We start from the raw sequence: 13,539 nt of genomic DNA, 5'->3' as shown, positions 1-13,539 counted from the left end.
GATGGATAGAGGGAGTGGAATTGGATGGGTGGGGAGGTGGGATCTAGAAGGAGATGAGGGAGTGAAAACCATGATAAGAATATTGTATAATTTTCAATAAAAAATAAATAAAACTCTAAAAAGGGAAAACAAGGACACAAGGAAGGTGAAAAAATGTTTCTAGGCTGATTTATTACAAATAAAATGAAGAAGAACTGGAAAAACGAAAGGAACATGGTATAAAGAAATGGGCACTGATATCAGACAACTTAAATTTGGGACAGAGGGGGAATTTTGAAAGCTGTGATCAAGAAACCTTAGTCAATTAGGCCAACCCATGTTGGCTTGTCTCTCTGATAGATCCTTGCATGCTACAAGCAGATATTTTCTTCAAGAAGGAGGTATATCATGAAGGCATGGGGGTGAGTCGATCTACCTGGAGCTACTGTCCAGGGAAGCAAGTACTAATCATTAGTTCTTAATGAGTTCTACAGTTCCACGTGTCCAGTCTCTGTAGGCTGATTCTCAGGACATTGTGATAGCCTCCCAAAGGGGTCCACAGCAGGATTCATTCCCCGTTGCCAGTAACATCATCATTACAGCATATGACATTTGACTTTCTTCTTTCTTAATCCCATTTTCCAAAATCCCTCACGTGAGCATTCTGGAATCTTTCAAATAGACTCCATGCACACACATACTTTCTTCAGGTTTGCTTAGGGACAAATTCAGACAGAAAGTGCCAGTAATACGCGTCATCTAGGAATCGATCTTCAAAAGTAAATCCCCTTGCTGATGAACAAAGATTAAACATTGCAGATTTAGACAACTAACCCAAATCCACTTTTCAGTGAGATTTGGTTGATATGTTGATATACCCAGGCCAGCCAGTACTTTTGGTGACGTCCTTCCTGGGCGTGGCCCAGCCACGCCCATCAGTCTTCTAGCCTTGACGCTAGGTGGATATAGGGATTGTTGCGTATGGTAATCAGACTGAGAAAGTCCTGCCCTAGACTTCCGTATTTTTCAGCTCATTTAAATAAAGCCTGACCTGTTCAGCACTGAGCGGGATGCCTCTCCAACACCTCCCAGACCACTTTTCTGCTCAGTGCTTTCTTGTGACTCTCCTTGTGACCTTGCTGTCTACATCTTCTCATGCCTGTGGTAAGCCACCAACGTTTGCAAACATGAAGCTCAAAGGCAATCCTAAAACCAGTTATGGGGTTGGGGAGCAAGTACAATATACATGTAGACCAGGATTCATAAGACAACCTGCTTTCAACATCTCCAGTGTGTGTACTGCAAATGGCCAGTGGTCACCCATTTCAAAGAATGCTTGTTACAGAAAATCATGCCCAAGGCAAGGTGATCCTGTAAATGGCCAAGTAAACTACCTGAACGGAAGTTCTGAGTTTGGTACACAAATTCAATACGTTTGCAATCCTGGATTTTACTTAATTGGTGAAGGAGTTCTACATTGTATTCTTCTTTCAGAATCAGAGGTTCAGTGGAGTGCTGAACCCCCAGTATGTTCAAAGATTTTGTGTCAACCACCTCCAAATATAGCAAATGGAGAATTCTTCCCAAGTCACCAAGATGTATTTGAATATCATGAAGTGGTAACTTACCGATGCAACCGCGTTTCCGGTATGGATGAACTATCACTTGTTGGCGAGAGCAAGATGTATTGCTCTGAAAATAGATTATGGAGTGCTAACCCTCCTGAGTGCAAAGTGGTCAAATGTCCACGTCCCGTGATTCAAAATGGGAGACAGACATCAGGATTCAGCAAGAAATATTCCTATAGAGCAACGGTCATGTTTGAATGTAACCAGGGGCTTTTCCTCCATGGGAGCGACACCGTCGTGTGTGAGGGTGATAGTACATGGCAGCCACCAATTCCAACCTGTCGGAGCGAGCCACCTCCCCCTCCCACAACACCTTCCAGTATAGGTGTTCCAAACTCTACCAAAGGAGCACCACTTGATTTGGGAGATTCAAAGGGATGGATCATTTCGCTGATAATGATGGCTGTGTTGGAGCTATAGTCATTTGCATTAGCTATTCAAACATCTTCAAAGAGAGGAGAAAGGAAAGAGGAAGAAACTGAAAATGTCACCTGCCAGAATATATTAACTATTCTAAGCAGAGCAGGTTGAGTGGTTTCCACACACTGTTTTATATTCTTATTTTTTTTAATTCTATTAAAAAATCTCCAGATATACAATAACTTCTGTAATTTCTCTCTCGTAGATGCAACTGTTCAGTCACAATGGGAATTTAATGGGAGCATAATGTGCCTTGAATGTCGCTATTTGATACTTTTTGAAGTTGAGTTAGGAACATATCTCCTATTGACCCTTAAATAAAAATGTAAACACACACACACACACACACACACACACACACACACACACACACACACCACAATCTTTGGCAGTATTAGTGCATAAAATTTGTAAGATCTGTGCACTATGCAGTTCAAAATAACACTATCTTTCATTAATAAATGATGATTTGAGGGGGGATTTTGTGCAACCACTAGAGCTAACTCTTTATGTTCACTCTTTTTACGTGTGAAAATCCTAACATAACATGCAATTTTCATTTAAGAAAGCACTTACAAGTATGAACACACTGTGACAACTTTTAGTCATTAAAACCATATAATCTGAAATGTAAGACTAGGACAAGTTTGGTTTCCTTGACTAGGAATATTATAAAATTTTCATACATTAATCAGTGAAGTTCTTTTTCATTTTTGTGGTTTTGTAATATCATTATTACTTATTTAAGGACGCTTAAATGTTATGTATGGGACTTGTTTCTACCTTAATAAACACCAGTAAATGAGTATAAAAGTTCAGTAGGATTTCAGAATCAGATTTTTTCCTCTATGAGTTAGCATAGCCTAAAATCCATAGTACGATTGGCTCTTGATTCCAAGTGAATGACTCGACCTTGTGTTTTCCTTAAAGAAAATTTCATATATTCAGTAACCCACTCTAAGACGTGGCTATGGGTGGTTCTAACCCACCTCCAATATACAGATATCTTATTTTAAACATGTCATCAATAAGTAGGTTGCTTCATATAGAGTAAATTCAAACTCAACTTGTATCAGAATCTAGTCTACTTACAACAGCTTTCCATTAGAAGCACTCAGATCTGGAATATCAGTTCTTATTTTATCTCCTGAAATGCTGGAAGTCAAGCAACATAGTTCACAGAAAGCAACTTTACTTGATATACTCTATACTTTCATTCTAAAGATGAGAGAGACATGAACACAGTTCATATGAATGTTCATGTTCACACAGGTATCCCTTTCTTCCTGTCTAGACAATCACTTCTGAGTAGGCCAGGAGGCAGATAAAGGAGTCTGCCTTTCAAATTCAAATCATATTCTTACAACTTGTGTTTTAAACATTTATGTATACAAACACACACACACACACATACATACATATGTATTGACAGTTGGGTCAGAAAAAAGATATTTTGAGAGGAATATGACTGGGATTCAAGAATGAGTCAAAATGATGGTGTTTTGCTGCATTGCAGACATAGGGACCACACACAGGAAGTGCCACTTCCCTTGGGGACCCCTGGAGGCACTTTAAGAAGACAAAGTTGGAACAAAAATCAACAAGAATTCTGCAATCAACAGAATTAAAGTTTGGTATTACTATTTTGACATGTTTTTCAAAAAAGTACTAATTGCTTAGAAGCAAAGAACAGCAATAATCTTAAAAAAAACTAATATTTTAACTATTTTATGCTTAAAGAGAGTTTACTCTTACACCAAACATTTTGATCCTAACACTGAAAAAAGATTCCAATTCATTATTAATATTTGAGATTTTATTTGACAAATAATTTACCATAGTGTGAAATCACACTAATTTTCTGAAAAAAAAAAAGTTCAAATAAAAGAAAAAGAAACATATTTGGATTAAAAGTTTTTAAGAGCAAAAATACAGCATATTGACAATTTTCATACACTGTGGCAGTAATTTTTTATTTCATTAAAAACTAGCTCTTCAAATCTGTTGAGAATATGACTGTACATCTGACCTTGGACATAGCAGTGTAGGGCTGTAATCCCATCTACACCTGAGGCTGAGGAAGGAGGATATAGTACTCAAGGACCAAGTTGGGTTACAGAGTGAGTTGAAGGCCAACACAGATAACTCTTTACTCTTCAAAAGTAAAAAGAGTGTTAGGGATATAGCTGTGTAGTACAGTGCTTGCTTGACTGGCATTCAGTTCCCAGTAGCAAACACAAACACACACACACACACACACACACACACACACACACACACACCATCTTAATTTCTCAAGAGGTCCCTGGTCCCGGGCTTCTGCCTGACCAAATTTCGTTGACCTAACTGGTCTGTTCTCACTACTAGTGTGCACAGCCATTACCATGACTGCTCCTCAGTAGTCTTTTAAAGCTAGGAAGTTAACACTCTTCTCCTTGACCATGCTCAATTTACAGTTGCCCACCAGATTGTCTGAGTGTTATTTAGACATCAATTACCATTAATTAAAACAAGGTTCTTCCACTCCTGTCTTGAAGGGATTCAGCTACCAGAACATCTGGATTGAAAGAGGCATCCATGGCTGCTGCCACAATTCTCCAAAACTGTGAGACAATATTACTCAACAAAGGCTGCCTGACCTGCTGCCTGCTGAACTGGCAATGTGTTTTAGAATTTAATTGGACATATTGTTCTTAATCCCAGCTGCTGACTAGCTAATGTTTCATGGAGCTAACCTAACACACATATTCAAGACACACACAAATATGTAAACATATTTACAGAAAACACACACCTACATACACATATTTACATAAATATGCATATGTATTGTCTCTGTACAATCTTGATTCAAGCTTGTCTCTTGGAGGGATGCTGTCATCACGACTTTCCTCCCCTTCATGAGATTTCTCAACATACTAATTAATGGACTTCAATATTTTTCTGAAAGTTCTAACCCTGTCTTAGAAGATCCCACATATCTCAAGGTTTTAAAGTTTCTTATTAAACTGAATAAGAACAAAGAGGAAGAGAGGTGATGGGGAGAAAGAAACATAACATAATGAAAGATCTAAAAAATAAAAAAAGACATAAATTACCAGGCAGCAGTAGCTCATGCCTTTAATTCCAGCATTCGGGAGGCAGAAGCAGGTGGATCTCTGTGAGTTCGAGGCCAGCCTGGTCTAAAGAGCGAGATCCAGGACAGGCACCAAAACTACGCTTTTGAGAAACCCTGTCTCGAAAAAAAAAAGTCAATTGTTTCAAATGCAAGAGATAATTAAATAAACTATAAAATTAACAAGTCCGTAGAGGCATAAACGTTATTTAATATGAAGTATATAAAGCATTTTCTATTTCACTCTTGTAGCCTAGGCTGACCTTAAACTCATGATATTCATGACTAAGCCACCATACACTAAGATTATAGGTACACACCACTGCAGTTGGCTGCACAGAGTTCATAAGAGCAATGAAGTGCTCAGTCAAATTTAATTTTTTAAAAATTAAGGCACAAAATAAAGGGTGGTCATAACTATGTTAAATAAAAACTTAGAAGGCAGTAAATGTTTTTAAGTGTTATCAGTGCTTTTCCAATCATCCCTACATTGATAATGTTATGATTTGAATATGAAATGTACACAACAGCCTTTTTTGTGTAGAACATTTGATCCACTGCTGATGGTATTATTTTGTAAGGTTCTGGAAACTATAGGATTGGATCTAACAGAAGAACATGTCATTAAAGTCATGTTCTTGGGAGCGACTGCATCATGTCCCAGTGTTTACAATGGGTCTTAAGAAAATGAGACCACACAAACCAAAGCATTCTAGCAAGAGAAAAATGTTTACTTCTGCATAGGAGCACGTAGTGATACTTAATCAAGGAAGCAGGGTAGCACATGCAGGAGGGAGTCCCACTGGGTTTCTGTGCCTAATGTGATGGGATCCTTATTTTGAATGGTCAGGGCTCAGCCACAAAGTCTTACACAATGACTGGGGGAAGTATTTTTGCCAGATGCAGCTGGATGACTTTTTTGAAAAGATGGAAATTATTATGTCTCTTAACTTTTGATAGAATAGACAGAACAACTTAGATTTCCCATAACAGGACAATCTCTCTCTCTCTCTCTCTCTCTCTCTCTCTCTCTCTCTCTCTCTCTCTCTCTCTCTCTCTCTCTCTCTCAGGAAGGAATGGCTCTCATCTCATCCTTCCCATCACTACCACCACCACAATGGTCTTGTTAAGCACATTGATCAAGAACACAATGGGATGGGACTTTTGAGAAGTGAGCAGAAGTAAGTCTTTCCTCCTTGAGTCTGACCAATACTCTGTCACAGTGATGGAAGAGTAACCAGTACAGAAAACTAATGCCTGCAATGGGACTGTTGTTATGACCAAACCAAACCATGTGGTTTTTAGTTACTTGTTACCGGTTTTCTGGAATTCAGAAAAGTTTGGAGACACAGATTACAGAAGCCATAGAATGTTATAAACAGAATGGACAATTCTGGATGATCTCAGATAAGAATGATACAAAAAAAATTGACCAGTGGTGGCCTGTAAAGCAGTCTATCAGGAAAAGTTGCTTGTCATGTAAGCCCAATGACATGATTCTTTATTGGGACACACGTTAAGAGGGAGGAAGAGAACTAGTCCCACAAAGTTGTCTTATGGCGTCCACACATGAGCCACTATGGGCCATGCTCCGATGCCCAAAGGTCTTACATCTTTCCAATCCACGTTGCTCTTTTCTCATCTCTTCTTTTTGCAATGAGACACTTTACTCTGCTCCTTCATACCTGGGGCTTATGTAACCTGCATTTCATTTTACAGGAGCTCAGAGATCAGAGATTGCCTGGACTCTCAGAGGAGACTTTGAACTTAAGACTCTTGAAATGATGTTGGAATTGTGACGACTTAGGGGACTCCCAGAGAGGGACTAAGTGCATTTTGCAATATGATTTGAGGAGGAGTCAGCATATGAAATGTCCCCACAGACTCAAGTGTTGAACACTTGGTTCCTAGCTCCTAACATTGAGAGTTTCTAGAAGGTGAAGTGAGGACCTGTTGGAGGGAATGGATCACTGGAGACATTTGCAAATGAGACTTGGTCTCTGGTCCCTTCCTTGATGTTTCCTATCTACTCTGAGGGAATGAGCCCTCTCTTCATAAGCTCCTGCCACCAAAATATTGTACCCAAGTTTGTGAAATCAAGCAATCATGAGTTGACTCCTCCTAAAGTGAGCCAAAATAAATACATCCACTCTAAGTTGTTTATGTCAAGTATTTTATCACAGTATAAATAGACTATTAAAAATATATCTTATGCGCATGTAAATACAAATAGATCACATATGTGATATATGCATGTGTATGTGATATGTGAATATGTTAAACTTGACTTTATAAAATACAAAGACTAGGAACAAACTTCCCATCTAATTCCTGTATCCACTCTGCTGAGTACCATTCTCTATTTTCTCTCTCACTCCTCTTAGCATCACACTTCCATTGTAATAGATTTATTTAGAAAAATACATGACTTTGGTGCCCATATGATACAAATGAGCCCATGGAATCCCCTACTTTTCCTCATTTTTACAGCCCTACAAAATTAGTACAAACAGGTCAGTAACTATATCCTCAAGGTCCAGATGCATTGTTAATGCTATGTCCAGAGTGAGAACTCATTCTAGTGATGGGCTTTCTTTTCAAGCAACACCAGCTTGGTTCATGTTTAGGCTACATTTTTTTAATGGAATGGGATTCAGACATAACTAGTATCTGTGCAGATTGAAAATGTTTATCTCAAAAATCAGAAACAATTGATTGACTTTGGAGTATGAACTCTATACTTTCTGTGGAAAACACAACCATACAAACACCAAGTGAAATCCCAGTGATTCTCACCACCTGCCACAAGAGGACACTGTTCTTGACAATGTGACCTAAGTCCTTCAGTTTCTAATGCAGGGAAGGCCTCAGTCAAATCCCATACCTCTCTGATGAGCCACTGAGACTGTGATAACAATTTAGTTGGTACAAAAAAGCCAGTGCCTCATACCTTGTCATACTAAAGTGCCAGGAGCCATCCTCAGTGATGAACAGGTCCCAGCAGTGAATGTAAGGAGTTGGTGGGGGCCGGAGGTGATCCAGGCAATAGTGGTGGTGAGAATTTTTCAACTTGACTGACTAGTAGCCAGAGTGCTTCTTTATTTATACAGAATTTAGTAAGCAAGGATACATAATGTTGTTTCAAAACATAGATAATATAATTTTTGTTTTTTGGACATGTATTTCACTTCCTTTTGCTCATCTTTTAGTCATCATTAATAAAGTATGGCAGAACAGAGTTATCATTTCCAATAATTTTCCTTTAAGTTTTGACATCATTGATAAACAGAGCTATCATTTTTACTAATTTTCCCCATAACCCAATTTTTACGAATCTAGAGGCATATAACAGCCTGTTCTCAGACTAGTAGCTTTTATGACTCTAAGGATACTAGACCAAAACAAAATCTTCAAGCCAGCCTGGGTATATTGCCACATCCCAAGCTGTACATCATTAACTCTTATTGGTCAGAGTGCCCAAGAAAAATCCTCAGGCCAAAGCTGCTGCAGTGATTATTGAACTTTGGGCATAACACAATGTTTATATTTTATATCCTTATAGAATTTGTCTATATGTCTAACTCTGGAATTCTGCTGTTAATGGTCATATGACACCACAGTGGCTCTGTATCTGCTAACTTTTCTAAGAAAGGGAGGTCCTGACATCTCATCCTTTTATCATCTTCCACTCCATACTTTGATCATCTATGTAAGTCTCTGTGTAAGGCTGAGGTAACTTCAGCTAACCTAACTTTGTTGCTGTATATGCCATATAATTGCCTGAGTGTGTAGTGGCAAGAGGCCCACTGAATCTTGTTGACCTTTTTAAGTTTACTTTGTTCTGATTGCCTTGTCCTGAATAAGTACAGGGGCAGATGTTTTTAAAAATATCCCAGAACCTCATAAAGAGACCTCTGGCTCTTTATGTGTATCACAACTTCCAAGGCATGAGAAAGACCTTCAAGTAGATAAAGATATTTCTCTAAAAGCAAGACGGTAGTATGCTCAGGACTTTCCTGGGGAAGCTTGGAAGCAATGCTCCTTGGAGAAGGCATAAATGACTAACACGAAACTTTCCATCAATCCAATATCCCCAAATTGTACAAATATTAAAAGTGTCCCAAGTATGCAACAGGTAGAGAAGAAAATCAGAAGGTGGCATGACAGCCATCACGTGGCTCAGCTTTGCTGGATCTTTGTCAAGCAGCTATTGTGGTGATACATTGTGTTCGCCAATATATTGTGCACCCTAGTAAAGCTTATCTGAGGATCAGAGAAAAAAGACAGCCACTGTATTAAACAGAAGTCAGGCAATGATAGTGCATGCCTTTAATCCTAGCATTCAGGAGGCAGAGATCCATCCAGGCCTCTGTGAGTTCAAGACCACACTGGGGAACAGAGCCAGGCATGGTGTCATACACCTTTAATCCCAGCACTAACCATAGAAGTCTAGATGTCTGTACAGACAGACAGAAAGTGATGTAGCTGGGTGGAGAAAGGAAGTGAAATGCAGAACAGAAAGGCATATAGGGGTGGGTGTACAGGAAGTAGGTCTCTTTGAGGATTTCCAAGTGGTAAGAACGTGGCTGGCTTCTTTCTGCTTTTCTGTTCTCTCAGTTTTTACCCCAATATCTGGCTCTGGGTTTTATATTAATAAGATTATTTAGTAATTCATCTTACAAGCTGTGCTGGCTTTATGACTTCTGCCATTCCCATCAGATATGGCTGTGCCACTAAAGAAATAAAGAAACAAGGAGGGGTGGGAAGCATGGGGGAAAAAAGACAAGAAAGAAAAAGAAACTCACTGAGTATAAACAAATTTTTAAAGGCCTAAAAATTAAAATGACTTTCTCTGTTGGTAGTCATGGGATGCATACTCCCTCACCGCCCTTCAGATATTCTGGAAATGGTGTCAGATTCTGTAGAGAACACAGTGTTTCTACTGTTGATTAAAAGAAATCTATCCTAAGAGGACATGAGAGCTGTGAACGAAGACTGACTGTACTCAGTGAATCGCTCACATTTTTGTTTTCTTGTGCCATTTATTTCTTTACCATGGGAGAGCAAGGCACTTGTTTTTCCAAAGCATCTCCCTAGTTCTACTTCTTATAGTTAGTTCCTAAAATTTAACCGACAAGGCTTTTAAGAAATAAAGTCTCTCCTTTGAAAAAAGGCAGCTGTTCCACAATGAAAGATGATGTTCCACTTAATGTTTCTGCTCAACTCCATGAATTTGCTGCTTTCACCATGCATGTTACTTAGTGCCAGCTCCAACAACTTGTTTGTCAGGAAATATTTAATTGAATAACAGTGCTATAGTAAAGCATTTGAAATGACTTAGTGATAGGCACTCCTGGACATAGAAAATTCTAGATACAGAAGTGTATTATGTAGCACTTGAAAATATGATATCCCTGTGTATTGAGGGAAGGTAGATTTATGAGCAAAAAGGCTATTTAGGGTGCTTTTGAGTGATTACTAGCTAGCTCAAGGCTGAAGCATAGAAATTTTCAAAGCTAGTGTATTTAATTGGCCAGCAATCCACAGATGATCCATAAATCCTTTTGACACAAAGCAACACAGACTTGTAGACCAAATGAGAGGGATTTAAAGAAACATAAGGAGCAACAGGAATAATGAGGGAGAACACATGAGATGCTCAGAACTGGTCAGGATTGGATCAACCAAATCACAAGCTAAAAACTTATGCCTTGTGCCTCCCACACACTTCACAGTCACCATTCAAATAAATTTTAGGACTTGTGTTTCTATTATCCTTTCCCTATGCCACTAAATTGCTTTTAATTATAGTATTATTCTCCATAGTACCACACTAAATTATTGCCAAGCCTTTTTCTTTAGGGTTAACAATCCTATGTCATTATAAAAACTTGCTTTCTTTTAGTTTCCTCTTAGCAAGCTAATTAATTTTTTTAATAGTCTTAGGGAAGGAAGGGAAAATGAAAATGATGCAATTAATTTTCATATCAAAAACTAAAAAAATTTAAGTAAACATTTTTATTATGAAGTTTAAAAAGATGTACCACATGAGCTAAACTGGAAGATAACTCAGCTAGCATTCTCAACTAGGGGAAAATATTAAGAGTTTTATTTCAACAAATGTGTCCACCATTGCTTGGTATATGAGAAATAATTATATACATAAACAAAATTAACAATTGCATTAATTACACATATATAATTATAATTGTTGTATATATTAATATATAAATATTAATTTAGACATATAATTAATAACACAAAAATAGACCTGTCTAGATATATGACTGCATATACTGAATATATATATGTGTGTGTGTGTGTGTGTATATCATATTATATAACTGTGTTTATTAAATAAAATATAAATTAAGGTAAAATTAAAATGCTTTCTTACCATATGAAGATCAGTTCTTAATCTGGAATTCTGTAGGACCTCACCATCCTTGAAGCCGTGTTATTCTATCAAGGCCATTTATTCTTACATCACATGGATTAAATAAATTTGTCTGCTAATTAACAAAATGCAGGAAGCCCTGGGACAGATAGTAGGAACACCAGCAATGCTTCCCCGCTCCACCCCAGGTCAGTGTTTGGAGAAAGCTTCCCTAAACATGGTGCTTGAAGACAGAGTCTGAGACACAAGCCCACTGGGCTCGGGTCAGAAGAACAGGCCCTTGCCTTGACCAAATCTGTCTGTCCTAATGTTTTAAACAGATTTTCTTTCTTTCTCAGATGGCTGTTTGTAAGATTAAAAAGAGGCTCTGAAGACAACTTTGGCAGTCATTCCTCAGACTGTTCATCTTATGTTTTAAGACAGGGTATTTCTCTGGCCTGAAACTCATCAATTAAGCTAGACCAGCTGGCCAATGAGCTTCATTGAGCCAAATAACCCTGCTTTCCCAGAATTCGGATTATGAGCAAGTGCCATGTTATGCAATGTTTAAAAAAAATATTCAGTGATCTGGAGATTGAACTCAAGACTTGTGCAAGCTATCTCCAGAGTCTGTATTTCTGTCATTAGGTCCTTATTTGTATCTGGGAATTTTCCCCAAATCAGACAGAACAAAAAGGGGGAAGAACAGGACACAGTTGTGAGTGACACATTTTTGTGTGATTTGCCAAGATATTTTCATTACACAAGCCTCAGTTTCCATATATTTGAGGTGAAGGTAATAGTAGAAGCTATCTTATATTATATTATTATTAATTTAAATTAGCTGTTATAGGCATGCCCTAAGAAATACATGTACTAAATTGAATATGTTGATATGCATCAGCTAATAGAATGAAACAAAGCTGACAAGGTCTCATGATTAGAGGAAGTCTGAAAATTCACTCTGTTCATTTACCAGCAAGGTCAAACCCAACTGGTAGCACAGCCCTAGCATGCTATGATACCCATTTTAAAGAGACATGGCTGTCAGTTGCTTCTGAATTTATAACACAGAAATAGAGTTCCTCCATGTATTATTATGTGAGTTGTATAGCAAAATAGGGAGGTGCAGATGGGAAATAGAGCCTGAACTGCAATCCATTCTCCACATGTTAACTTAGCCACTCAAAAGGAGATCCCCAACTCACATTGAATAAATGAGTAAACAGTTTAGGATGGTTATCATCTACCAGAATAGAACTGAAACTCTGCAATAAATGTATACAACATGTTAATGTGCCTGACTGCTCTAGAGGTAAGGGAACTACAGCTAAGACAGGTGAAACAACTAGCCTAGTTGTCCCATGGGGAGTCTGTGGACACATGAGATTTCATCCCTGTAGTGTAAAAAGTCTGAGCTCACTTCTGGATTTCAAAAACCCACAGATCCCTGGGCTCATTCCAGACACACATCTTAAAATTCCACCTATCCCCACCCTAGAAACTCTGCCCTGGAAAACTCCACTCCCAAGAAACCCTATATAAGCCTGCCTTATGCTCAGTTATTTTCTGCTTCTCACTCAAGCAGAGGCAGCCACCCATTGTGTCTTTACCAATAAATCTCTTGTGTGAGGTTTGTTGTGCAGTGTGACTTTGTGGTACTCCTTGGCTCCTGATTTCCAGGATACCTTTCTCCTCAGAGCTATAAACCTGTATTGGGGAAACCTTTCCCTTCAGAGCTGTAATACTTGCAATACCCTCCTTTTTTTGGTTTTTTCGAGACAGGGTTTCTCTGTGTAGCTTTGTGCCTTTCCTGGGACTCACTTGGTAGTCCAGGCTGGCCTCGAACTCACAGAGATCCACCTGGCTCTGCCTCCCGAGTGCTGGGATTAAAGGCGTGCACCACCACCGCCCGGCTGCAATACCCTCTTTTATGACACTATACAATATTGTGTTTATTTCTGCACAGCTATTATATCTCTCCTTCACTACAGGAATGTTTTTCTATGAAGAAGTTGTGG

The 13,539-nt window shown here is 38.5% G+C and overlaps 1 protein-coding gene and 1 long non-coding RNA gene across 2 annotated transcripts in view; one reads left to right on the top strand and one right to left on the bottom strand.

Annotated features, from left to right (window-relative positions):
• Nucleotides 1–13,539, bottom strand: part of LOC143268955 (uncharacterized) — a 41,327-nt gene that overhangs the window by 15,712 nt on the left and 12,076 nt on the right. The gene's annotated exons all lie outside the window — the stretch shown is intronic.
• LOC102915399 (membrane cofactor protein-like) lies at nucleotides 981–2,209 on the top strand. Its single transcript, XM_042261986.2, has 2 exons — nucleotides 981–1,143; nucleotides 1,474–2,209. Exons 1-2 carry the CDS (start codon nucleotides 1,050–1,052, stop codon nucleotides 2,025–2,027), a joined length of 648 nt encoding a protein of 215 aa, XP_042117920.1. The 5' UTR covers nucleotides 981–1,049; the 3' UTR covers nucleotides 2,028–2,209.

Source organism: Peromyscus maniculatus, chromosome 16 (assembly GCF_049852395.1).
Source record: "Peromyscus maniculatus bairdii isolate BWxNUB_F1_BW_parent chromosome 16, HU_Pman_BW_mat_3.1, whole genome shotgun sequence".
NCBI classification, from domain to species: domain Eukaryota; kingdom Metazoa; phylum Chordata; class Mammalia; order Rodentia; family Cricetidae; genus Peromyscus; species Peromyscus maniculatus.
Note: the sequence above shows the minus strand (reverse complement) of the source record. Positions and strands in the feature narration are given on the sequence as shown.

Coding starts and splice junctions, on each gene's coding strand:
- LOC102915399 (XM_042261986.2), top strand. CDS start 1,050: ATGCCTCTCCAACACCTCCCAGACCACTTTTCTGCTCAGTGCTTTCTT. Junction 1,144..1,473: donor TACATCTTCTCATGCCTGTG/GTAAGCCACCAA, acceptor TTCTTCTTTCAG/AATCAGAGGTTCAGTGGAGT.